The 27,160-nt window shown below is 42.9% G+C and overlaps 3 protein-coding genes and 10 non-coding genes across 13 annotated transcripts; 12 read left to right on the top strand and 1 right to left on the bottom strand.

Moving 5' to 3' along the window:
- The first annotated feature begins 4,732 nt into the window (after window positions 1–4,732).
- On the top strand, window positions 4,733–6,281 carry LOC124686139 (transcription factor MYB86-like). The gene is made up of 3 exons (XM_047220134.1): window positions 4,733–4,868; window positions 5,332–5,461; window positions 5,648–6,281. The coding sequence occupies exons 1-3, from the start codon at window positions 4,733–4,735 to the stop codon at window positions 6,279–6,281; spliced, it is 900 nt and encodes a 299-aa protein (XP_047076090.1).
- Window positions 6,282–13,961: 7,680 nt separating this feature from the next.
- LOC124686140 (RNA-binding NOB1-like protein) lies at window positions 13,962–17,364 on the bottom strand. Its single transcript, XM_047220135.1, has 5 exons — window positions 16,971–17,364; window positions 15,458–16,418; window positions 15,167–15,335; window positions 14,545–14,661; window positions 13,962–14,384 (listed from the first exon to the last, which is right to left on the bottom strand). The coding sequence occupies exons 1-5, from the start codon at window positions 17,362–17,364 to the stop codon at window positions 14,238–14,240; spliced, it is 1,788 nt and encodes a 595-aa protein (XP_047076091.1). The 3' UTR covers window positions 13,962–14,237.
- Window positions 17,365–17,640: 276 nt separating this feature from the next.
- On the top strand, window positions 17,641–22,562 carry LOC124691476 (F-box/kelch-repeat protein SKIP4-like). The gene is made up of 3 exons (XM_047224753.1): window positions 17,641–17,799; window positions 21,164–21,650; window positions 21,769–22,562. The coding sequence occupies exons 2-3, from the start codon at window positions 21,208–21,210 to the stop codon at window positions 22,367–22,369; spliced, it is 1,044 nt and encodes a 347-aa protein (XP_047080709.1). The 5' UTR covers window positions 17,641–17,799; window positions 21,164–21,207; the 3' UTR covers window positions 22,370–22,562.
- LOC124693788 lies at window positions 18,229–18,336 on the top strand. Its single transcript, XR_007000248.1, has one exon. It is a non-coding gene; the product is annotated as a small nucleolar RNA Z118/Z121/Z120 (small nucleolar RNA).
- LOC124693741 lies at window positions 18,507–18,614 on the top strand. Its single transcript, XR_007000198.1, has one exon. It is a non-coding gene; the product is annotated as a small nucleolar RNA Z118/Z121/Z120 (small nucleolar RNA).
- LOC124693769 lies at window positions 18,780–18,887 on the top strand. The gene has a single exon (XR_007000231.1). It is a non-coding gene; the product is annotated as a small nucleolar RNA Z118/Z121/Z120 (small nucleolar RNA).
- On the top strand, window positions 18,976–19,083 carry LOC124693732. Its single transcript, XR_007000190.1, has one exon. It is a non-coding gene; the product is annotated as a small nucleolar RNA Z118/Z121/Z120 (small nucleolar RNA).
- Window positions 19,192–19,299, top strand: LOC124693743. Its single transcript, XR_007000200.1, has one exon. It is a non-coding gene; the product is annotated as a small nucleolar RNA Z118/Z121/Z120 (small nucleolar RNA).
- Window positions 19,409–19,516, top strand: LOC124693736. Its single transcript, XR_007000194.1, has one exon. It is a non-coding gene; the product is annotated as a small nucleolar RNA Z118/Z121/Z120 (small nucleolar RNA).
- On the top strand, window positions 19,624–19,731 carry LOC124693757. The gene has a single exon (XR_007000217.1). It is a non-coding gene; the product is annotated as a small nucleolar RNA Z118/Z121/Z120 (small nucleolar RNA).
- LOC124693862 lies at window positions 19,871–19,963 on the top strand. The gene has a single exon (XR_007000309.1). It is a non-coding gene; the product is annotated as a small nucleolar RNA snR60/Z15/Z230/Z193/J17 (small nucleolar RNA).
- Window positions 20,296–20,403, top strand: LOC124693778. The gene has a single exon (XR_007000239.1). It is a non-coding gene; the product is annotated as a small nucleolar RNA Z118/Z121/Z120 (small nucleolar RNA).
- Window positions 22,563–23,950: 1,388 nt separating the features above from the next.
- On the top strand, window positions 23,951–24,061 carry LOC124693821. The gene has a single exon (XR_007000276.1). It is a non-coding gene; the product is annotated as a small nucleolar RNA Z118/Z121/Z120 (small nucleolar RNA).
- The last annotated feature ends 3,099 nt before the right edge of the window (window positions 24,062–27,160 follow it).

Genomic DNA, 27,160 nt, shown 5'->3' on the forward strand with positions numbered 1-27,160 from the left:
CTGATCAAAGTTTTGATCCCAAATGGTGCAAACTCATCGAACAATTCGTTAGAGGCGGAAGTGTAGGGATCAAGGTCAATGATGACATTGGTCACTATTTTTAAACCAGGAAAGGTCTTCAACAGGATGATCCATTGTCACCCATTTTATTCAACATTTTTGCAGATATGGTGGCCATCTTAATTGCAAGGGAAAAGGAGGACGGGGAGATCGGAAGTCTAATTCCTCATATTGTTGGGGGAGGAATTTCTGTACTGCAATATGCCGATGATACTATACTTTTCATGGAGCATGATGTTGAAAAAGTTGTTAATATGAAAGTAATATTACGCTTCTTTAAAGAAAGAATTGTCAGGGTTAAAAATAAATTTCCACAAAAGCGAGATTTTCTGTTTTGGTAGCGTAAGGAAGAAGAAGAGAAATACAAACAATTGTTTGGTTGTGAATCTGGTTCATTGCCCGTCGGGTATTTGGGTATAATAATCCATTAGAGAAAGTTTAAAAACTCTGAATGGAATCTTGTTGAAAGTCGTTTCGAAGGAAAACTTGGATGTTGGGCGGGGAAGATACTATCATATGGTGATCACCTTGTATTGATTAACTCTGTTCTTACTAGTTTACCAATGCTTCTGTTACCTTTCTTTGACATACCTAAAGGGGTAATGAAGAGATTAGATTTTTTCCGATCACGTTTCTTTAGGCAATGTGAGAAAATAAAAAATAAATATCGGTTAACTAAGTGGAACTTGATTTGCAGACCTAAGGACCAAGGTGGTCTTGGAGTTGAAGTGTCGGAGATAAAGAACTCTTGTCTTCTTAGCAAATGGTTATATAAGCTTCTTTCTGAAGAAGGTTTATGGGCGCAATTGTTAGAAAACAAATATCTATCGCAAAAGACTTTGGCTGAAGTCAAAAGTAAACCAACTGTTTAAAATCGGCTCAGTAGAAGGAGTTCGATTCTGGGAAGATATATGGCTAGAAGAGCAAACCTTGGCATCTCAATACCCATAGCTATATAACATAGTTCATCGTAAACATGATACAGTGGCAACTGTTATGAGTTCGGTTCAGTTAAATATTGGTTTTCGGAGGTAACTTATGGGTAATAAATGGGATCAATGGGTACATCTACGTCAGATTAATGGAGATAAATTTAAATGAGGATCAAGACAAGTTTGTTTGGAGTCTAACATCATCAGGGATTTTCACCGTCAAGTCTATGTATGCTGATATGTTAAATGGTCATACAAGATACCTACGCAAATATCTTGGGAAATTAAAAATCTCACTAAAAATTAAAATTTTCATGTGATTCCTTAGTAAAAAAGTTCTTTTGACTCGTGATAATCTAGCAAAGAGGAATTGGAATGGAAATACAAAATGTTGTTTCTGTGACGCTGAGGAATCAGTTGAACATTTGTTTATTTCATGTCCTTTTGCTAGACTTGTTTGGCGAGTAATTTTTGCTGCATGTAATATTCCACGAACATCCAATATCACAAATATGTTTGGGATTTGACTTAATGAAACGGACAAAACAGATAAAGCTAGAATTCGAATTGGTGTTTCGGCTTTATGTTGGTCGATATGAAATTGCAGGAATAATATTGTTTTTAACGAAAAGAATTCTACTAATTTTCTGCAGGTTATTCACACTATGGTACATTGAAATTTGGATCCAGCTTTGGTGCTACTTGCTTCCAGAGGACTAGAGGGAGTGCATAGTTTCTGGATGCAATGGTCTTTAAATGGTTGCCCGGGATATTTTCTACTAGGCTACTTGGCGGCCTATTAAGAGATTGAAAGATGCTTAGAATGCTTCGCATGTTTCTTATTTTTAGATAGTTGATATTTTTATGGACCCTCATTGATCCATGATTTGTAACTCTTGACTATTCATATTTTTAATAAAAGGCTGTGCGCATCAACCGATGCAGAGGCCGGGGCTACCTCCATTTCGAAAAAAAATCAGTTAGACTTATGAAGTTTTTAAGTAAACTAGATTTATTTGATCTAGTTTTGGGTTAAGTGCTACTAGTGTGCTCATGGCTTCCCTCTTCTCTGCCACTTAATTTGGGATAGTACCCCACTAATCTCCTTGCACTGCATTAACTGTCATGAACCCATGATAATATACTTGTATTGTATCAATTGGATAATCTTTTTCTTTGCTAGTGTGTATGCAAGGTCACGTACATATTTAATTTTCTATTGCTTGAGGAAAGAAAGAGTACTTGTTAGCATTAGTTGCCACAAGGAAAACCAAATTACCTCAATTTGTGTCAACTATCATGCATGATACCTGCATTAATTCTTATAAATTCTAATCCTTAATTTTTTTAGTGTGCATGCTTAGCAAGTTGGCACTTGTTTTTTAGCTCTCTTGTTCATCTGCTTAATCCTGCAAAGATATACTGACACAATTCTGCAGTGTATTTAATTAAGTAATTGATGCATGATGGCATGAGCTGTGCTTGTGTATACAATTGGGCTATCTTGCCTGTCTGATATGTGGATTAATCTCTGGAGCGAAGCATTGACTTGCATCCCATCATTGCTATTGCTCCTACAAATCAGAAGCCCCTCCCTTCCCGCTGCATGTTCTAGGCTCATTTGTTTAATTAGCAGCATATTTTGCACATCCCATTATTTAATCATCGCCGGAAATATTAAAAAACATATTTAAAAATTGTCTTCACATTTGCACTAATCTAGAAGATGTTAAAAGAGCAGCAAAGTCCTCTTGCAAGTCAGGGAGCTGTTCTCGCTGGGACAGAAGATTCCTCCTATACTTCTTCTGAGAAGAATTCCATTAGTTTAACCAGTAGTGCATAATGTATTGTGCAAGATGCTGAATTTGTATGGAGATTAGGTGTTTGCCCACATGCACTTGTGCCCAAGTCAATTAGGTTCCTAGTTTATTTATGTGTTGGCTAATTACAAAGAGAGAAATCTTTAATCTGTGATTCTTCTTCCTTCTTTTTTAGCATCAGCATCAGAAAATCCCCTTGTTTGACGGTGGGGAGATTAGGACGCCCTTGAGGGTCACATGGGGTCGTCCTCTTCTGTAGGTCATTGCTGTGTACTTAAATGTGGCCAGAGAAAGATAGGACCTCATGCCATATGATTAATCAGCCCCTAGTCAAGGAATTAACTGGCCGGAAACTTCACTGATATAAGTTCTGTGTTTTTGGTAAATAATGGGACGTACGTGCTGAATCATGCTGTTTCTTTTCGGTTCTCCTGTTCCGTAAGAACCAAAAAGAGTAGGTTCTGCAGAGCAGAAACGTTCTGGACTCATGCAGAGAATGTTGGCAGCACTAGGACATTCAGAACTTCCAAGTCTGAACTTTCCATGAATCCTAGAGCAAAGCAGTTGTCGGCGTACGTACACAAATCTAGAATTTTTATTTTGCATGAACCAAAACTTGCCTTTTGTTCATCTGTCGCTTTAGACAAGGTCTTTCTTTTTCAGGATCGAGCAAGAGCAGGTTAAGCAGAGAAGATAAACTGGTGTACAGAGAGGACAAAGTCCCCCACACACTAAGATTTCATGAAAAGAACTGGTGTGCAGACAGGGCAAAGTCTTCAGCAATGCATGCTGATGTTTGCTGCCAAACTGAAGCTGGTGGTTCATTTTCAGTTTAGCATAATCTCAGTCCTACTAACCCAATGCCATATACCGACAGCAAGAAAACACTTTAGAGTCTTTCTAAACGAGCACACAAAACCACACAAAACAGCTCGATTTCCACTGTTCTCTGCCTTGAAGAATATTACCTGCGGCATGGCCTGAAGAAGTCGGTCTGCCAACTCAGTTGTTCCAACACTGGGTGAATGTGAAATGGTGCACTGTGATTGGCATCGGAGGTCCTTGTTTATATATCCATTTCACCTTCTTGATCCTTGCGGTGCATATCCTTCTGGATCTTAACTGGTCTGTCTCATCTTGTTTGTGTCCCTGGCTCTCTATTCTTGGCCCTTCCTAATGATTGATATCGGCAAGAGGGGATTAATCAGGCTATGCCATTACTAATGCAAGAGCCTGTTTCATTGCAGGAACAGCTAATGTCAATGCTTCACCCATCATTGAGGGAGGAAAGTCCGACCTTTAGGGCCGCGATTATTGGATAACAGTATTTTTACTAGACAAATTTGATTAACATTATGCTGTTACCCTCGTAGGCTGATAAAAGAACGCGGTTGATTCTCATAGTAGCACCGCCTGCGTAAAAATCCTCTCCGGATTTTGGTTCAGTACAAACTGTAGAAGAACATATATAACAAAATTGATGATCTTTCTCAAAAAAATATATTGATGATCTAGGTGGCTTCTGCATAAACAACTGCTGATTAGAGAAACATCTCAGTTACTGACTCCAGAACAAAATGTGTGTCCTATCCTAGTGCCAGCAAGCATCCATCCACATAATCATTAGCGCAAAGCCAAAACCGAGTGAATAACCCTGGAGAATCTCGAGAGGGAGGTGGACATCCTCTGACCAAGCCTTAGAACTCATGATCTGAAGCATGTGCAGGCATCGCATCACCAACTCAATTCCACAAAGATTAAACAAAACCAGGCAGACCCCTTTAAATCACAGGGAGCACATGGAGCTGGGGAAGTCTACTGCTACTACTGCAACAGCTCATCTTCTTCTTCTGAGAGACAAGAAGACAGGAGCAGCAAGTTAGGGAGTATATCAGTGGAAGGGAGAGGAAGGAGGCGGCAATGGGGTGCCGGTCCTGCGACAAGCCGAAGATGAACTACAGGAAGGGGCTGTGGTCGCCTGAGGAGGACCAGAGGCTGAGGGACTACATCCTGAAGCATGGCCTTGGCTGCTGGAGTGCCGTCCCTTCAAAGGCTGGTGAGCTCATCTCCCTGAATATAGGAATTGGTGTTACTTCATCCCCCTTTCATGGAGATTTTTGCATTCCAATGCTTGCATAAACAATCAATTTCTGATTGTGAATTTAAGTCTAGTCTAGTCTCATATTAGCAATAGCTTGATGAACTTGCAATCTTTCTAATGGATATTTTGTATTTTGTTTAGAGTTCCATTCGGAATGCATGATCTAGTCTTTGTATAGGTGAATTGTGAAATCTAGGCTGATCCACTGTTAGGTTAGCAACAATTAACTTGAGCAAATAATTGCTTAAAGCTCCATTTGACCATCACACGACTTAACTTTCAGTACGGTCCCTGGATTAGTCAAAATTCTAGCACAAAAAGTGATGCGCCAATTTGAGCTAAGTGCTATCCCTGAATCACATTTTACATGAATTATGCCTGAAACTGTTTGCCCTGTTTTTGGTTTGCTTCCTGATAGGTCTTCAGAGAAATGGCAAGAGCTGCCGGTTGCGTTGGATCAACTACCTGCGGCCAGGATTGAAGCGCGGAATGTTCTCCCAAGAGGAGGAGGATGTTGTCATCAACCTCCAAGCCAAGTTGGGAAACAAGTAAGAAACAGAATTATCACCTCAAACAACTCACCTGCACTCCTCTTCATCCTACATTCTCATCATTTGTCATGTCCATAAACAGAAGATTAATGCAATGCACGGGTGGGTGTACAAAATCCACTCGCTATAAGTATAACCTAATCATGGTGGTGCTGATGATCCGAGTACTGTTTGTTTGGTCAGGTGGTCGCAGATAGCGATGCATTTGCCCGGGAGGACGGACAACGAGGTGAAGAACTACTGGAACTCGTACCTGAAGAAGAGGGTGATGGGATCCTCAAACGCCGGCAAGAGCCCGTCGCCCCCTGAGCGGCTCACCTCCATGAGCGCCAACACCGGCGGCGGCAGCACGGCCACGTCGACCCACGGCGACCACGACGCCAACCTCAGCGGCGGCGGCAGCCACGGCCAACATGCCATCTCGCCCGCCGAGCCGTTTGTCGATCAGCAGCACGAGGCCAAGAACTTCGTATTCGCCGACTGGATGCCGACGGCTGCGGTGGCGGCGGCGGCGGGGCCGGAGAGCTACACGATGTCCGCGCACTGGCCCGCCTCCACGGCCAGCTCCGGCAACGTGACGCCGTCGCACGGCGCGTTCGTCGGGGACCAGATGAGCGGCAGCAGCTACGGCAACGCGCTGCAGCATCACCAGCACCAGCACCCGCAGGATCACCACCACCACCACCAAAGCGCCGCAGCCGTCGCTCACGGCGGTGCCGGCGCCGGCATGGTCGCCGGAGGCGGGTACTTCGACCTGCTCAACATGGGCGACATCTACGGCGGGTTCACCTCGACGAACGACGACTTGCTCTTCTGAAATTTCTGGTGCTACGCATGGAAGCTTGTGACATAAATGTTTGTTCTCGTGTTAATGTTGTGCATGAAAATGGAAAGGAGGGTGGGGTATACTGGTTGATTGTTTTCATTCTTCTTCTGTAAGGAAAATGTGACCATGTAGGAGGGAATTCCCTAGGTACGTTGGACATAATTCTTTTGTTGTTGTTTTTCCTGCAATAAAAAAACATGTCTATTTGTATTGTGCAATGTGTTCAAATTCGTTCTGATTTCAGATCCTTCACGAACGACGACCAGCGATATACCAGGTCGAGACTCAAGAGACTGGGACAACCTGTTGAGTCATTTTCCCATGTTTGATCCCCCGACACATTTTTGGACATAGAAAATATATTATTATCGTGAAGATACCTATTACACCTAGCCCTGCAATAATGTAGTGGTCTAATAGCAATGCGGATGCACATATTCTAAAAAGAAAGAACATATATTGAGCTTCTTCGTGAACGACGACGACTTGCAGTCAACAAGGTCGAGGTTGGGACACCCTATTGAGTCATTTTTCGATGTTTGATTCCCTGATACATGTATACTCTTCTTCATCATCTGGATCTACAAGGAAATTTAAATGTTGAGTAAATTATGATCAAGTGCAAAAACAATTTGGGAAAAACCTAAATTCATGAAAAATGCATCCAACCTCATTTCCAGTCTGAGTTGCCTCGTCATGTCTCTAGTTCGATAAACAATATGGAGTCGCACTATAATAGGAAGTAGACTGTTGTCTGCTCGGATGCCAATGTTTCTAATGCTTTCCAAGACTTAATATGAGAAACTAAGCGAGTGTGGTGTGAGGCCATATGGTCCATATGTAGGAGGGTGCCATACTAGCCAAACTTCTATTGAAACAGACAACTCCATCGGCACTTCTGAAGGGCTTTATTGAGATGTATTTGTCCTCCAGCTCATTAAATGCTTAACCCGAGGAGGAATGATTGGCAGTGCACAAGGACTCGTCCAAGTTGCTAACTTGAACTTGTATTTAGAATACTACACACTTATTCAGATCAACACAACTCAAACGCCACCAGTTCCAACGGGCGTGACAATTCTTATCCAACGGGCGTGAAAATCCTGTATCTCCTATTTTGTTTAATATTGTTGCTGATATGCTCGTAATTCTTATCCAACCGGCGAAACAAGATGGGCATATTAGTGGTTTAATCCCGTATTTGGTGGACGGGGGACTCTCAATTTTACAGTATGCGGATGATACTATTCTTTTCATAGAGCATGATTTAGAAAAGGCACTTAACATGAAGATGGTTCTTTGTATTTTTGAACAACTTTCTGGACTTAAAATTATTTTTCACAAGAGTGAGTTATTTTGTTTTGGGAAAGCCAAAGATGATGAGAGTGAGTATACAAATCTTTTCGGATGTGATATAGGCTCAATTATGTTTAAGTATCTAGGGATTCCAATTTATTTTCGAAAGCTCAAAAATAGTGAGTGGAAGCCTGTAGAAGACCTTTTTTAAAAGAAATTAAGTGTTATCCTATGGTGATCGCCTTATTCTTATAAACTCGGTTCTCACAAGGTTGCCAATTTTTATGGTATCTTTCCTAGAGATTCCTATAGGAGTAAGAAAGAGGCTAGACTTCTTTAGATCTCGTTTTTTCTGGCAAAGCGATGGACACAAAAGAAAATATAGACTAACAAAATGGGATGTTATCTGTAGACCAAAAGATCAGGAAGGATTAGGAGTGGAAGTGCTACATCTAAAAAACATAAGTTTACTCAGCAAGTGGATGTACAAACTTATGAACAAAGAAGGAGTTTGGCAAGAGAAGGGTTTAATGAATGTCAAAGATGAGTTTTTCAAAAGAGCGCCTCTTGTAGTAGGAAATGGACAAAATACTAGATTTTGTGAAGACACATGACTAGGTGATCTGCCTCTTAAGGATCAATACCCCACTCTTTATAACATTGTTAACCATACAAATGTTACTGTAGCACATGTGATGGGCTCAACACCTCTGAACATAGGATTCATGATAGTTTTATCTAGGAACAAATAGAATAGATGGGTCCATTTAGTTACCCGCCTCATGATGTTTCAATTGACGGATGTGGAAGATGCTTTTAGGTGGTCGATAACTACTTCTGGTGTGTTCAGTGTTAAATCTATGTACACAGACTTGCTTAATTGGACACACATGTTATCTTAAGAAATATATTTGGAAGATCAAGGTTCCACTTAAAATCAGAATATTTATGTGGTTCCTACATAAGGAAGTTATATTAACCAAAGAAAATCTTAGCAAACGGAATTGGCATGGATGCACTAGATGTAGTTTTTGTGATCAAGATGAAACAATACAACATTTGTTCTTTTCATCCCTTTGCCAAAATCATTTGGAGGATTATTTATATGACGTTTAATTTACCTCATCCTTCTAGTGTCTCAAATTTGTTTGGAAATTGGTTAAATGGGGTGCCAAAAAAAGATAAAGGCTACATTAGAGTCGGTGTGTGCGCTTTATTGTGGGCTATTGGACAGTCCATAATGATTTTATATTTAACAAAAGGAGTTTCCCATCTTTTATGCATGTTATCCCTTTAGTCACTCATTGGATCCATATGTGGTCCTTCCTACAGTCGGTGGAGGAACATCAGGATATGGATATTGGGTGCAACCATTTGACGACGGTCGCACGGGATTTCTACAGCCAGTGCGGTTGGCGGTCTGAGAAAAGGCTCACATCATGATGCTGCATCGCTTTTTTTCTTCTAGCTTTTTTAGGTGGCTTATCCATGTTGAGACTCTAAGTGATCCATGTTGAAACTCTAAGTGATCCATGAGCTGTAATAATTGTGTACCATTACTACTGTTTTGGTGTGACTTACTTTAATAAAGAGCCGTATGCATCAATTGATGCAGAGGCAGGGGCACCCCATTTCGAAAAAACGCCACCAGTTCCTAACAAACTATCTAGGACAATAGCACAACACCACAGGCATTAAAACCTCCCAGCATTACAATCCAATACAACATCAAAACAGACTAAAGAAAAAGTAGAACCAGCAAAACCACCCTTTCATCAGCATTGTGCATTAGAACTCGTGGAACAGTTGATTTGAAGAATTTTGTGTTCCTCAGTTACCCGTTGCCTCCCAACCCTAACTAGTAGCAAACATGTTTGGAGAAATAATGAGATGCCATACGAGTTGCTCTAGCTTGTCCAAACCTATTACTCAGTTATGTCAGTTATATAGAGCTGCGTCCAAGGATGCAGGAATACAATCTGTTACATCAATGACAAGATCAGGTCATACTTACTATCCTCCCATTACTTCTTACCTTCCCTGGTTCTCCAAACTTTAGGTACTACTTCTCCTGTCAGTACTGTGGATGGCTGAAGACTGTACCTGAGGCTGCCCATACTGCTATCTTAGCGAATGTTTCTGGTGATTTGCAAACCTAATTATTAGAAAGTAAGTGTGGTCCGTATGTAGGAGCTAGGAAGGGTGCCATACTAGCTAACTTCTACTCGAACACACAACTGCATATGGTCAATATGTAGCAGGGGTGCCATAATTCTTTTGTTTTTTTTTTGCAATAAAAAAGCATATTGATTTACTCAAAAAGGAGAAGAACTTGATGTACAAGGATATTCGAATGTTGAGTAAACCATAAATTCCTGTAAAATGCATTCCAACTCTCATCATGTCTCTAGTTCGATAAACAATGTGAGTCACACTATAATAGGAAGTAGAATATTGTGTGCTAGGATGACAATGTTTCTGGTGCTTCCCAAGCCTTAATATGAGAACGTGAGTGTGGTGTGAGGCCATATGGTCCATATGTAGGAGGATGCCGTACTAGCCAACTTTTGCTCAAATAGACAACTCCATCGGCACTTCTGACTGGCTTTATTGAGATGTATGTACCATCCATCTCATTAAATGCTTAACCCGAGAAGGAATGATTGGCGGTGCACAAGGACTCGTCCAAGTAGCTAATTCAAACCCGTATTTAGAATACTTCACACTTGTTTGGCCTCTACAAGATTGAACAACATATGGTTATGTACATGTTTAATTAACTAAAGTGAAATGCATGCTTACGGTCTTACAATTTGGTAATGTGGGTGTGGGTGCTCTGAATTACCTGGAAGAGCAGGAGCCGCATGGTATTTGATGTGGTTTGTCTACATACCGGGGAACCTTTTTCAAGCTGAGGAGCCAGAGCTCCCGATTACATTGAAAACGAAACCGATAATATGTAAGTTCTTATTTAGATCAATATAAGTCAAATGGTCAAACCCCACCAGCTCCTAGATAGCAAACTATCTGGCACAGTAGAACAACATGACATACATTAAAACCTCTCAACATTACAGTCCAATACAACATCAAAATAGACTAAAGAAAAACTTTAAGAACCAACTATAGCCACCCTTTCATCCTGGGGGAGCTGGACCAGCAACAAACCATTTCCAGATAAACTTAACCAAACCTCTATCCTTTATCCAACACAAATTATCCTCCGAGTTGGTGCCACGCGCCAGACAATCCACCTTCTCGACGACGGTTCTTGGTGGAACCCAGATCCGCATCACCTTCCCCCTCCACAGATTGCTGCAGTGTGCCGTCGAAGGAGGAGAAACAAGATCGTCCCCTACACTGGGGATCACCACCCCGTACGCCACCCATGACGGGAAGCCCCGCGCCGCTCCAGCCTTGCTCAACCGCAGCAGCACCATTGGCGCCGCCACCGCAGATATGGCCGTCGGCATCGTCGGTGAAGATCTGCTCGGGGGGGGGGTGGTGGTTCGGCAGCACTAGGGTTAGCCCGTGGCTCAACCCTGAGGAAAGACGCGAGAGGTAGAGAGCATGAGTTCTAGAACGCTCCTTTAAATTGGGGATAATTTCACTTCCCTGGCCTCTGCAGCAAATAGGAATGAATACGGCCATTTGGCATGAGTACCATAATTTTTAATCTTGGTTAAGCACCAATCATGTCCTCAGGATAAATTGCATGAGTACCAGGCTGGTCTTCATGTATAAATAGGAACCTGAATTCGCATCCATTAAAATTTAAACTTTGTTTATCCACTACTCCAACGAGGTAAGTTAGGTTCTAGCAGTCATGTCTCTTTCCAGAGGTTCAGTTTTGGGCATTATTCTGTCCGACGACTCAAATTTCAGGAATTATGCTGAAGCAAATTACATCAACGATCTTAACTGACTATACGCGACTGAACACGAGCAATGTTATCTCTTCTTATTTTCCCACTGAGAATCCATTGTAGGGGTATTGCATATCCATTAAAGGAAAACAATGCCCAATTGCATGCGCTTTCCTAAGATAACAAAAAAGCAGTCCAAGCGATTTGTCTTCAAACTGACTATTTCTTTTATTGAAAATGCATATTCAGAGAAATAGAAGGATAATTTTGTCTTTTTCTATGTACGTGCCAGCGATGGCCCTAAATATAAACTAAATATTTCAATTGATGAGGTCAAGATGGGAGACAACGGTTACTTTAAGGAAGATTTTGACGCTCTTCTTGGACGGGAGGCAACAATATCAAAATCTGTATCTGACAACTACATTAATCGCCTGTGATCTCCTGTGAAGATACGTGACCCTCACTCGCCAAGCTGACCAATTCTTGTAAAGTGTCCTGATCAGACCAGATTGGACTGTCGTTTTCGTTCCGAATCGAGTGCTGCACTTGACTGGAAGTCAAGCCAGATAATGCATGGAAACTGAAGTTCCCCCCAAGATATTGTGCATTAGAACTCGTGGAACAGTGGGTGTGAAACGATATGTGTTCCTCAGTTACCCATTGCCTCCCAACCCTAACTAGCAAACATGTCTGGAGAAATAATGAGATGCCATACGAGTTGCTCTAGCTTGTTCAAACCTATTACTCGGTTGTTTCAGTTATATAGAGCTGCATCCTTTGATGCAGGAATATAATCTTTACATCAATGACAAGATCAAGTCATACTTACTATCCTCCCGGCCCACTACTTCTTACCTGCCCTGGTTATCCAAACTTTGAGGTCTTCTGTCATTATATACTGTGGAAAATTATGGATGAAGACTTTGTACTGTGATCAATGGGAGGACAGGTGTTGGTTCTCGGTTGCCGTACTCTTGCTGCATTGCTGAAAATATGTTCTATTTTCTTGCAGCATAGCTACTATCACGCACAATTGGATACACTTGCTGCATTTGCAAGAATAACAGTCAAAAGCAGTCAAGTGTTTTGTCTTCAAAATGACTGTTTTTTTTGTTGAAGTAGGCATGTTTAGTGAATTATAGAGACAATTTTCTCGTCTTCTATGTACGTGTGAGCAGATGTATGTTGAAGCACTAATATCAACTAAATGTATCAATTGATGAGCTCAAGATGGAAGACTGGGATTGTTTTCAGGAAGATTTTATATGTCAGCCCAAATGGAAGGCTATGTGCTAGCTATGTTCATTAGGTTCAATTTTCATTTCATGCAAAGCATCGTGCAGAAGAGAAACTCAAGAAAAGAGGAAGGCATTCAAAATCAAACCCTTAAGGTTCGGTCAAAAACTGTCTAGAACAATATTAACGATTATTAAGCGCAGTTTTTCCTAAAAACATTAGTATCTCACGACCAAAAATTCGCTGAGTTATGCTGAAGCAAATGCCTTCAACAATCTTAACTCCTCCGGCCTGGGTATGTTCAACTAAGAAGAGAAACGTTCTCTCTTCTTAGTTTGGCATTGGGAGGCCACTGTAGGATCACTGCATCCAAATTAAAGGAAAACAAAGTATAACTGCAGACACTTTGATAATGATAACATTCAATCCAAGTGTTTTTCGTCAAACTGACAACTTTTGATTGAAACATGCAGTTCCATGCAAGAGACTGCAGACACGAGATGAGCAAATATGTGCGTTCCTTTGCCTCCCAAGGCAGATGCCACTGCCAAGGAAAATATGAGTTGTGATCATCTGTTTGATAGGATGGCGTGGGATCATCCACTTTTTGATAGTGTTTGGTTATAGGTAGGATGGGAAATATTCCCTAGAAAACGTGGACGGAGAGGTCCGCCTAAATTGACCGGACCATCGGTCCCCATTCCTCTTTCTCGCTAACCTCCAACCATTGGCAAGCCGTCGTTGCTCCGCTCACATCGCCGCCATATCCTGATGGAGCAGGCACCACAGCTCCGCCGCCATAGACATGCTCCACCACCACAGCCGCACTCCAACACCACAGCCCTCTTTTGCCATGGCAGACACATGAATGGCACCCCGCCACCAACCCTTGCAGCCTGACGGCAAGCGCACATGCCAGATCCTGACTTCACTCCTCGCCATGCCATCCTCTGCCTCGTTCGACGAGTCTCCGCTATTCCCCTCCTCCTCCGTCAACTGCTCCCCAAGGATTTCAAGGCAGCAGCTTCAAGGCGAATGCCGATGAGATCACAGAAAGGGATGCCGGCAAGGTCACTGGGAATGTGGGCTGTTGCTCCCTGGTGTCTTCCGCACGACAGAGAAAGAGGGATGAGGCCCAAATAATGTTCGATTAACTGCAGTTAATAACCTGCTAAAAATTGCAATTAACGTTAATCTGAACATACTCCATCCCATCCACCTCATACCCCTCAAACCAAACAGAAACAGGTATGGTCCCATCTCATCCATAAAAACAGGAATGATCCAATGGATGCAGGAACAATATATCTCTTACTCAATAAGATCATGCCTTACTTGCTACCCTCCCATTACTTCTTACATATCCTGGTTTTAGGTACTTCAGTAGTATAATAGTTGTAATGAAATGAAACAGAACCTTACATAGATGTTCTTTTCAAAGTAAACCTTACATAGGTGTTGCAAAACTTTGTAAAGTTTACATGCCGAGTCCTAAACATTCCCCACACTCGCCAACAGAAGAGGTCCGAGGAACATGTGAATGAACTTAGCCCTTCTTGCGAGAAAAGTGGTTGTCATTAGGATTCCGTTTCCCGCTGAACAATGCGAGTGCCTTCCTAACTGGGGGTTTCAGCTCCACTTTCTTCTCGCCGCTGTGCGTAAATATGTCCTCGGCACCCAGGAAATCATCCCCCTATAGCAAACAGTAATGGTTATAAGGATTGTTCTTCTATGAAGACTGAAGCATTCTAAACAAAGAAATAACAGGAAAGCTGCAAAACTTTACAACTGAGATATTTGAACTATGTATCCTTGTTAATGCGATGATGTACAACAATAGCAGGGGCACTAACCAGCTTGCTCGACTTCTTCGATTTAGGATGCAGAACCTTCGAGGGAAGTTGATCTTCACGTAAAATGGGGTTATTAATCACAGCAGATCTTCCACCTTGGGGCATTGGGAGGGAAAACTGCAAAGCAAATAGGCAATTAGTTACACCATTGTTGACTTCACTATATGAATTAACTCGGCAAAGGTCAGCTGGGCACATGGAAATATTTCAATCCAAGTATTCAAGAACAAGTAATGAACATGAACATGAAAGCCCACATGGTAAACCGTCACACTGTTACATATTTAAAATCTGCTTCACTGAAGAGAGATCGGATGTTCTAATATCAAGCCATGCATATGGAACTGTTGAAATGCTCCTAACAGAGTTCTGGGTATCCATCACCATTGATTTGAAAGGACCCACTTCTTCACTGCTACACCTCTGACCTCCACAGAAAGAAATATTCACATGCTCTATGATAATATTGTACCATATGTATTTTCAAATGTTTCTTGGAGAATAGCACACCATACAGTAAACAATCAATCAAAATGGCCACACTACACAGAAGTGACAGAACAAGACAAGAACTAGGTAACACAGGAAAAAGCATAAACAAGTGTGCAATTACCGCACTCACTTTTGTTCCTCGGAGTGTAACACGTGGGCGTCGTGAAGCCATAGTGATCCCATTTTCACCGACTGTTACCGAAACCTTTCGCAAGGTGCCACCATTGCCACACTTTGGACAAAATATTTTTCCAATCTCTTGGGTGACCTTGTAGCAAGCATGACACCTCAGAACCCATCTGCCCAATCAGCAGCAACATATGAGAGACATATAAGAGTACGTAATCTTCTATAAATAAAATACACATCTAAATGGCTGTTGAGTAGCCAAAGAGGTCCAAAGATGTTAAAACTCAAATACCTATGCAACTGGCGTATTTGCATGCCACCTGGTGCCAAGAGACGGAGACCAATCTGCAGGATAACATTTTGCATGGCATAGTCACTAGTAACACATGCTACAGTAGATTCAGATAAGGACCTCAGTGCCCAACTCTGCTCACTGCTCTCATCATCTACAAAAGAAGCCTCAAGGCTTTCCTCTGTCTCACTTTTTATATCCAAGTTACCCAATTGCTCAGTGCATGCATCAGTAGCATCTCTCCCTTCAACAGTAGTAGCATTGCCTACCCCATTCTCTCCATTAGATAGTTGGTCAGAGTGGAAATGGTCTCCAGCAATTTTGGGTTCATTCTCTTCCTGGGACTGCAAGATATCAGTATTTAACCTTGTTTTCTCTGGAACAGCAGAAATGTCATCCACTGGATCCAAACCATTTTCAGATAAATCGTTATCATCATCGACCGATGGAGCAATAGAACTTGTGTCAAAACTTTGTTCAGATCCTTTGAGGGCATCACGCCTCGCCTTCCTCCGTAAATATTTCCTGTGCGTGGTACGGCTAACAGCAGGAAACCAGCCTTCGTTATTCTCGTCATCCTCCCAAGGTATACAGGCATCTCTCTTTGAAGGCTGAAACTCTTCAGCCCCCTGTGTCTCGGAAATACTGTTGGTCTCACTTGTAGGGATTTCCTGGTTCTCAAGATCCTTCAGCGGAAGTATCCGAGAACTAAGATCCCCTTGTGCTTCAGACATCTTATCCAACGCCTCCCACTCCGCCAGGTTTGGCACGTTGTTGCCCCAGCCCGGCAGCGGAGCCTCCTTCAAGCTCCGGACACTGACGACATGCAGCGGAGGTGGGTGCTCCCGCAGATGGCTCGTCCCGTGGATCTCAGCCTCCAACATGTATGCTAGAGCAATGATCTTCATATCGACATCTGAAAGCGTTTGCAGATCCCCTGTTTCCCTGGCGAATTTGACGACTGCACGCAATGAAGGCATACAAGTTAGTCTTTCCTATCAATATGGATACATAAACCAGAGAAATAATGATGGTAAAAGGGTAATTACATTCGGTAGAAGTAACTTCTAGGGTATGTGCGAACGTATCTCAGCATAGTATAGTAGGAAAAACAAACAATGATGACATCAAACATCCACTAATATCTGTAGCTTGACATTCGAGCATCATTTTGAACTGCTCGGTGGTCGCTGTTGAATATATGTGGCTAATGCCCTCAACATAGCACTCAAGGTTACTCTAAGTAACACCAATCAGAATTAACCAATAAGGCTAGTAAGATGTGCCTAAACTAGAATTGATACTTGCTTTCCAACGCTTTAATTAATAAAGAGTGAAGTACAGCATTATCAACAAGTTGTCATACTGTGATAGAGGTCTAATTTCTGACAACAAAAACATAAGTAAAAACAGCGCAGGCAGAGCACGGACTACAGATAATAACTAGCTAAAAAGTCTACCAACACATGAACAGATAAATCCATGATGAACTGCAGAGCAGAACGGCGCGGACCTTTCTTGACGAACTCGGGGGCGGGCTCGACGGTCTCCACGGGCGTGGGCAGGAGCGCGAGGCGGCGGCGCGCGGCCGCGTCCCGCACCTCCTCGAGCACCTCCGGCACCGTGACGAGGCGGCCGGCGGTGGTGGCGAGCGCGGCGCCGCCCGAGATGACCGCGTTGGCGTCCACGACGGCCACCGCCACGCCGCCCGAGTCGGCGCAGCTGGACACGATGCGGCTCACCGCCTGCGCCGCCGACTCCTTCGGCACCGTCTCCCTCCGCGCCGTCGCGGCGTCGCCCCACGCCCATGGGGCCGCGCCGCCAGGGGCGGCGGCGGCGGGGGCGGGAGGAGGGGGCGGGAAAGGGGCGGTGCCGGCGGCCGGGGCGAGCGGCGGGAAGGCTTCCATCGCGGTGAGTTGCGGCGGCGGCGCGCTAGGGTTTAGGGTTCCGAGTTTCTCCTCTTCGCTCTGCTATTTTGGAGCTTAATACGCTGCTAGTTTTACATCTGAGTACCCCAAAGGTATAAAAAATCTCATTTGTATCACTCTGCTGGCAGAACAGGTCAGATTATGTCAATTAGAAGATCATGAGGGACCTGTCAGCTAATTTCCATCTCCACCACGATATAACGGCGTTGAGACGGAACAATTCCATCTCCATCCATCGCCGCCGCCGACGCATCTCGCCCGCCTCCATGGCCGAACCCAAACCCTAGCCCCGCCGCCACTGCCGATCCCCGCCAGATCTAGGGTTTCCCGCTCTCCCCTTGGCCGTCACCATCCGGCTCTGCTCACTCCCCAGCTAGAACCTCGTCAGATCCGATGGGCATGCACCTTCACAAGGTGCGACTGATTTCCCCTCCGATGGTACCGTATTGCTCGCTCGTGGGTAGATTGTGTTATCCGATCTCGTTTTCGCGGGTTTCGTCCGCAGTTGATTTAGGAATCGGAGGTCTCGGGCGATGTACTTTCTTTCGCTTAGTAGGAGTCTGTAGAGTGTCTGGATCTCAAGGTAGCGTACCATCTTCCGCACGCGGTCGTTGTTCCTACGGATGTACTGTCCGTCTCAGCCGTGTAGCTTGTTGTGTTGCTTGAACCACGATCCTGTCGGGGACGAGTTACTCGAACTAGCAATGTTTCACTTCATTTCAGCTCCAGAGAACAATACCACTTTGTATCCCTGTTGTTATTTCCCGACATGCTAAACTGCGTTCATTGGTTACTGGAGTTGTTAGTGTTCGATGCATTCTGATCATGGCTTCTGTTTTGGCTTGTTTGCTGTGACGAATCGCAAGGACGGTATCTGAGAAAGGTTGCTCCTCAAAAAGGCTCCCTTTATTGATTACACATCCTTAACTGATCATATGTTCTGAGCGAACATTTACCAATCTTATTTTTCACAGCAATCCGAAAGCTATTTGTGCTTTTCGACTGAAAAGTTTTATCTTTCAGTCGGTTGCTTTGTAATGGTGTTTGTTTTCTTGTTTTGAATTTAGATAATATACTTAGCTTAGTTCATTGGTTAATTGACGCGCACGTGTTTTCTTGTCTGTTTGCTATGATGAATCGCAAGGACGGTATCTGAGTGAGGTGGCTCTTGAAAAAGGGCTCTTATCTTGATTACACATCCTAAACTGATCATATCTTCTGAGCAAACATGCACAAATCTTTAATTTGGCAGCAATCCACAAGCTGTTGCTGCTTTCAAACTAAATGTTTATCCTTTTGTGGGTTGCTTCTCATTATACTTGTTGTTCATTCTTTCATACCTCAAATGTATACCCTATACTTCATGGGTATTAAGTTAACCATATATGCTTGTTTATTTGCTGTGATGAATCACAAGGACGGTATCTGAGTAAGCTAGCACTTGAAAAAGGCTGCTTTCCTTGATTACACAACCTAAACTGATCATATATTCTGAGCAAACACATGCAAAGTTTTTTTGTGCTTTTAGAACAGTCGGTTATCCTTTTTATTTGTCATGTAACCTATATTGAAATATTGAGCGCAACTACCTGTTTGCTATGATGAATCACAAGGACGGTATCTGAGTAAGGTTAGTCTTGAAAAAGGCCCCTTTCCTTGATTACACATCCTAAACTGATCATATATTCTGAGCAAACACACACAATTCTTAAATTAAAAGCAGCTCCCACGTTTTTGTGATTTTAGAGCAGCCCATTGTCATTTTTTTGTCATGTTAGCTATCTTGAAATAATTAGTGCATCTACCTCTTTGCTGTGATGAATCACAAGGACGGTATCTGAGTAAGGCGGCTCTTGAAAAAGTCCTCCTTCATTGATTACACATCCTAAACTGATCATATATTCTGAGCAAACAACACTGCAATTGTGAAATTAAAAGCAGTTGCCCCTTTTTGTGCTTTTAGAGCAGCCTGTATGCTTTTTTTTGTCTTGTTTTCTTTCTTGAAATATTGAGTGCATCTACCTATTTGCTGTGATGAATCACAAGGACGGTATCTGAGTAAGGAAGCTCTTGAAAAGGTCCTCCTTCATTGATTACACATCCTAAACTGATCATACATTCTGAGCAAACACATGCAATTCTGGAATTATAATGAATTCACTAGTTGTTTCTGCTTTTCGAGCAAACTGCTATCATTTTTTTTACGTTATCTGTCTTGAAATAATGAGCACACCCATTTGTTTGCTATGATGAATCACAAGGACGGTATATGAGTAAGGCAGCTCTTCAAAAAGTTCTCCTTCATTGATTATGCATCCTAAACTGATCATATATTCTGAGCAAATGATTTCTGATAAATGGCTACTAATATGGTTGTGGGACTCCTGTCACGCACCTTCTAATTTATAAGCATGTTCTCCAATTTGAAATAATGATAAATTTGTTGCCTTCCCTGGGTCATTTTTCTCTGGAGCAATCAGTTTGTCTTGGTCGAATGATGATCACAAGTGCATAGTTCAGATGATCAAACCATGATTACTTGAACAAAATAGTCTTTCGCTCCTATCTGACGGCCATCAAAACAAATCTGCTCTGAAGAATCAAACAATTTTGTCTTTGATTTTATTTTAACGGCCACTTCGTTAAGCATTATCAATTTCGAAATTTTCGCTGATTGTAAATCCAAAACTGAGAAAGGTCACAGCTGCCACTCGGAGAATCAAACCTGTTCATCAATTGTAAATCCAAAACTGATCAAATAATCTGAGCAAATGATGAACTCTCATTATTTTCATACTATTTGACTTGAAAAGAATTGTACATATCAGCGTGAGTTAATTTCCCTGGATATATTTTTTTCCTGCTTATATTGAGTTAATGTCACAACAGATTTGTTTTAATTTTTTCTTCTATTTGCTGTGATGAATCAAAAGGACGGTATCTGAGAATGGTGTCCCTTTAGAAAGTGATCCTTCCTTGATTATACACCCTGAACTGATCAAATACTATGAGCAAATGTATGTGAACAATTAATACAGCTATTATGATGATTTATATTTACATGTTATCTCAAGTCAAAGAAACAATGGGGCCTCATAGCATTCACCTGATCAATGCAAATGTATGTGCTTCTTCAAATGAAAGACTTCTTGACAGCAAACAAGCAGAATAAAATGAAAAACTCTGTTGTTGAAGGATGGCTCTTGAATAAGTGCTTCTTCTTTTGGTTGTACATCCAAAACTGATCTAATGTTCTTGAGCAAACGTGCCTAAACAATGTGAATAAATAATATAGTATTATTTGTTTCTTATAAAATTGACAAGTATAAATTTGTTTTGGTCAATCATGATATATCCAAAACAGGCACTTATTTTGAAAAGTTGTGCTCCCTCTCAGTATTAGTTTTGTATTTATATTTATATGCGTTCTTAGAATATTGTGCCTTATTGTAGCTGATTATCTCTTAACAATAGGTTATTTTGTGCTTAGTTGCTTGTCTTTGTTCTCCTATATTCTTTGCACTAGTATAATGTTCATTATTTTTATGCTTTTGTTTTACAGTCTAACTATGCAATAGTGGCATGTTTTAATCTATCCTTCCATTTCACTCAAATCATTTTATCTTTAGTTATGTGAGGAATAATGGTTATGTTTTGTACCACAATTTTAGTATTAGTATCTCTTTTAGTAGACCAGAATTGATGTGTACCACAATGTTTCTATCGTTATATCTTTAAGTAGACCAGCAGTGTTCTCATCTGTTTTATTCTTTGTCAGGATCCTACAAAGTAGTGCATCGCTGGAAGCTGACCTGTAGGAAGATGGAATCTGCTGTCCTTGAGACCCCACTTTTACATGGTCTTCCTGATGAGATTGCCCTTCTTTGCTTAGCAAGGGTTCCTCGGCATTGTCATAATGCTCTCAGATGTGTCTCAAGGAGATGGAAAGCATTGTTATGCAGTGAAGAGTGGCACTCTTACCGCAAGCGGAGCAATTTGGACGAGTCTTGGATATATGTGATATGTAGGGGTACTGGCTGCAAGTGCTATGTTCTTGCTCCCGATCCCGCAACTCGTACCTTGAAAGTCATCCGAGTCATGGAACCTCCATGCTCGGCGCGTGAAGGCATTTCCATAGAGGCCTTGGACAGGAGGTTATTCCTGTTGGGTGGTTGTAGCTGGCTAAAGGATGCTAATGATGAAGTGTATTGTTATGATGCTTCTTCAAATTCCTGGAGCAAAGCAGCTCCCATGCCTACTGCTAGGTATTTGTACTGGCATAGTTCTTCTTCGGTGTACTTCATTTTCTGTTCCATATGTAGCGTGCTATTCCTGTGGGTATAGGATGGACCACTCACATGCACACTGCTTCAATGTTTTTAGGTGTTATTTTGTATCAGCAGCTCTGAAAGACAAGCTCTATGTTACTGGCGGATTAGGTTTGACGGACAAGTCACCTAATTCCTGGGACATTTATGACAAAACCACAAACTCCTGGTTTGCGCACAAGAATCCAATGCTCACCCCTGACATAGTCAAGTTTGTGGCCTTGGGCGGTGAGCTGGTGACCATCCACAAGGCTGCCTGGAACAAGATGTACTTCGCTGGGATATATAACCCTGTTGACCAGACCTGGAGGGGCACAGCGAATGAGATTGCCTTGTGCTGGTCTGGCCCGACCGTTGTTCTGGATGATGGAACCCTCTACATGCTTGACCAGTCCCTGGGGACGAAGCTGATGATGTGGCGGAACGAGACCAAGGAGTGGGTGATGCTAGGCAGGCTGTCGGACAAGCTCACGCGCCCCCCATGTGATCTTGTGGCCATTGGTAGGAAGATCTACGTGATCGGCAGGGGACTGAGCACAGTGACGGTTGATGTCGACACGGCGGCCAGGGTTGATGGTTTCCTGGTGTCCACGTCAACTGGCCCCCTGATGGAGCATGACTTCCCACCGGAGAGATGTAGGGTCATCACCATCTGAAAGATTGGACAGTGTAAGTGACTTTGCCTGTTAATATATGAAATAAAGATGATCTTCTTAGTAAATTTGCTTCATATGGTCTGTAACAGTGGATGTATATTGACTTGTCATTTTGAGATGGCTGTACAACGTTGTTTTAACAGTAACAACAGGAATTTCAGAGTGTTCAATATACCCCTGTGAGGTTTCTGTTTGTGCTTTGTGAGTGTAGCCCTGTTCCATTCTCACTGAAAATGAAACAAAAGTAACCATGATAGTGCAATTCTTTGCAAGAAAATTAAATTTTAAAAATGCAAACAAAATTAGATAGTTTAGTATAGATAAATAATATTCGAATTTATACTAGTGTGCGGGGTTGCTCTGATAGTGTAATAATAGTCGAATTTATACTAGTTTAGTATGGATAAAATAATCTTACGTCTCAAACACAGACAACAAGTTCTTGTTGCAATCTTCAGTTTAATGAAAACTCTACTGTATTTAGTACCGCCAATTGCACTAAAACAATCTTCAGTTTACTGAAAACACAGACAATGTGCTAAACCATTTGCAGAAGCTTCCGTCTCAGAACAAATACGTAGAGGTTAACATCCCAAAGTCTCTCATGCTGAGCTGAAAACAGAAAACTGTAGTTCAGATCTTGCATGCCACATTGTTATGTGTACACGAACCCAAGACCGTTTTAGATGGGCCCTGCAAGTGAACTATTTTCGGTCAATTTCCATGGGTCTATAGAAGTACAAAACCACTGCTGCAACAATCTATTTATATACAGCTAGTAGAAACATTTATTGTTGTTAGATAAAGTCCCTTTGGTTCTAGATAAAGCGATAATAATCCATTTATAGCTGGTAGCTGCAACCAGCTAGACTTTGTTGAATACATGATCTGCACTCAATTTCATTAGTAAAGTTAGGAACTAAAGAACTCATTCACGCCAGGTTCGTCGGGGTTTCCTGCCTTCCAGGTTGCACCTCCCCATCACGATAGCTCTTCGTCCCTCCCGTTCCACATATACTAAGCTCAAATCTCATCAGATCCGATGGGCGCGCACCTACACAAGGAGCGCCTGATTTCCCTTCCGATGGTAGTGTATTGCGTGCTTGTGACCTCTTTGATCCGGTTAGAATAGAATGTGTTGACCAAGCTCGTATTGGGGGATCCACCTGCAGTGGACACAGGTTTACTTAGGCATGGGATGTCTCGGGCGATGTAGTGTGGTTTGCGTAGCAGGAATCGGTCGTGCAGCATGCAGAGGAGGTACTTTGCTATCTCCTCTCCCGCGTTGTAGCGTGAATGTTTAGTCGTTGCACCCATTGAGCATGTACCTTACTATCTTATGCAAGTGGATGCAGTTAGTACGGAGTATCAACTGTTCTGTGTAATCGCGTTGTAGCTGCTCTGTTTAGTTGACGACGTGAACCTCGCTATGAATTATACCATACCTGAGACTAATATCTGAGCACAATGGTATGCCCAATTGGTTATGAATTATACCATACCTGAAACATATAGGAAACTGCTAACATTGGTTATGATTTATTATTGTTATACCCATTGTACAATGACCTATATATTGTCTGTTTGTTGTGATGAATCACAAGGATGGTATTTTAGCAAGGCATTTGTTTAAATAGAGCCTCCTTCCTTGAGTATGCACACTAAAACTGATCATGTATTCTCAAAAAAACATGTACAAATTTAATTTGATGCCAATGTTTGTGCTTTCATCAAATGTTCATCTTTTAGTTGGTCGCTTCACTATGATGTGATCCTTTAGTTGGTTGCTTCAAAATGTAAATTTTTTTGGAGGTGTGCCCATCCTTTAGTTGCCCGGGACGCAAACATGTGGCCATCACATGCATCGCAGCAACGAATACACTACCCCCTAGGGTTACTCAGTCAGGTTTTTTAAGAATACTGACTCCAATAATATAATTTTGAGGATCGGCTTTATTTCTTGGGCCTATTCTTCCAATTTTTCGGTCGGTTTTTAATTTCACCTAGCCTAAATATTTTTTGGGGAGACGGTTAGTTTACAACCAACTCTAAGACTTTTAGAGTAGTTTTTAGTTTTAATCGATTCCAAAAAAAAATTGAAGTTGTTTTTTATTCGGAGACCTTTTTGAGATAAACCGACGAAAGGAGCATCTTTTTTTCTGAAACGGGGCAAAAGTTTTGCCCATTCTCTGCTTCTAAAACCGACTGACTCTAATAGTCGAATTTCTACGGTAGTGCGCTTACAAAATAATAGTGTATTTCAGATGCAACAGTCCACTTATCAATACTAGCAGTTGCACTAAAGATTACTCGTTGAGGGGTTGCTCTGTGTGCTATCCACAATTCGGTCCCAAGCGTATTTACAAAGGTGGATGATATTGATTTTAGCACTCTCTCTGCACTTCTACACAGGACTAAACTATTTGCAGAAGTTTCAGTGTCAAGATCAAAAGGTAGAGGTTAACATCCCGAGGTCTCTCATGCTCACATTGGAGGGACTTAAAAATAGAAAAGGGCAGTTTAGTTTTTGTATGCCACATTGTTTTATGTACACGAACCCAAGACTATTTTAGGTGGGCGCGCCGACGGTCGCGGTTTGGAGCTGCCCTGGCCAGGCCGTACATTGACGGCCCCGACATTTGGTCGTCAGCGTATGGCCGTCGGCATCTCATCCAATTCCTGTAGTGCGCTGCAAGTTATCTCTGTTGGATCAATTTCCCTTAGTCTATTGAAGTACAAAACCACTACTACTAGAACAATATATTTATATATGACCATTAGAATCATTTATAGTTGCTACATAATGTCCCTTAGCTTCTGGATAAAGATATACTCTTTTAATAGGCTGCTTGCTGGAACTAGCTAAGCTTTGTTGAATACATGGTAAGCATCTTACTCCCTCGCCCACTTTCATTCGTCATCTAATTAACTATACAACTATATACCAGCTTTGAATATCCATGTTTTTAATGGCCTTTAAGATCCCATCTCGCTCGTCCACAGCTTCCACATCTTAACCGTCTACAGGCCATTGCCGCGGCTCACTCATCTCTGGCGTGGGCGTGTTATCACCAGAATTTGACCGAGTCAGAGGTGGGCCGCGATCAAGATGGACTTGAAGAATATGTATATAGAAGAAATACGTGAATCGGCCTTACATGCAAAGTTTGGGCTAGTTGGCCCGTGTATCTGTAACATATTAGGATACGTGTCGGTTAGATAGAGTTTGACCCGTGCACGGTTAGGTGCACGCCTAAATTAGAAAGTCCCCTGGACTATAAATATGTATCTAGGGTTTATGAAATAAACAACAACCAACGTTCAACACAAACAAATCTCGGCGCATCGCCAACTCCTTCGTCTCGAGGGTTTCTCCGGTAAGCACCATGCTGCCTAGATCGCATCTTGCGATCTAGGCAGCACAAGCCTATCTCGTTGTTCATGCGTTGCTCGTGCTGAAGCCTTTTTGATGGCGAGCAACGTAGTTATCTTAGATGTGTTAGGGTTAGCATTGTTCTTCGTATCATATGCTGTCGTAGTGCAACCCTTATACATCTAGCCGCCCTTACACCTATCTTAGGTGTAGGGGCGGCACCCCGCTTGATCATAGTTTAGTAGATCCGATCCGTTACGGTTGCTCCTTGTTCTGCAAGGATTAGCTTAACATCCGCAATAGTTAGGCCTTACAAAGGGTTGGAGGATCCAGCGGCGTGTAGGGTGGAGTTTGCTAGCCCTAGACAGGATGTTCCGGGGATCAACCTCGTGTTGGTTTTTAGGCCCTATCTAGGATCGGCTTACGGTCACCGTGCGCGAGCGCGAGGCCCAATCGTGAGTAGGATGATCCGATTATGCGGTGAAAACCCTAAATCGTCGTAGATCTCATTAGCTTTATCTTGATCAAGCAGGACCACCATATATTCGGACACCTTGTACGAATCATGGGTGGATCAGCTCTTTGAGCCGATTCACAGGATAACCTGAGAGCCGATCGAGGCTCGTATTTAATGTTTACGTGTATGCCATGCAGGAAACTAAGCGAGGCATCATCCAACACCTTCCTGACCAGGTATAGGTCAGGTGGCACGCCCTTGCGATAGCATCGGACGTGTGACCGGGAGGCTTTACGGGCCGTCGCTCCGAGGGACCGGGGCCAGCCGCAGCCCTAGTTGTTCCCGGCTCTACTCGTGTTGCCGGTCGCTGCCCGCCGGTGGGTTTCTGACCGCAACACATTCTGGCACGCCCGGTGGGACAATCTTCGACATCCGCCGCATCGCCATCTACATCCGAGATGGCGGAAAGCACTCCGGTCAAGTACGAGGATCTGACTGACGAGCTCAAGAAGAAGCATGACGAGATCAAGGCAGTCCTCGAAGCCGAACTCATCGGCTCTTTCCACGGAACCCGCTCCCATGGCGTCGGTGGAAGGGATTCTCACCGAAGGCGCACTCGATGGGGTGGACCTGTCCGCCCCGTCGAAGAACGCACCAGGTCGCTGCGTCGGGAGATCAACTACATGGTGGCTCATTCGCTGCACCGCCACTCTCGAGCCTGGTGAACACTTTGGAGCGTGTCGCTCTGCGCGTGGTCCAGGAAATCATGAGCCACCGGTATTCTCCGTCGGGACCAGCTCTGGGGACTTACAAAGGAGAGATGCCACTTCAGTCCCATCCTCCGCTGCCGTTTGCATGGGCAGCACCGGAAGTGCCGAACTCATCGGCATACGTCGTCTACAGGATTGGTGGTGATCCTAGTGACTACCAATTCCTACCTGAGGCACCCAAGGAGATCCCG

This window comes from Lolium rigidum, chromosome 2 (genome assembly GCF_022539505.1).
Source record: "Lolium rigidum isolate FL_2022 chromosome 2, APGP_CSIRO_Lrig_0.1, whole genome shotgun sequence".
In the NCBI taxonomy this organism is placed as follows: Eukaryota; Viridiplantae; Streptophyta; class Magnoliopsida; order Poales; family Poaceae; genus Lolium; species Lolium rigidum.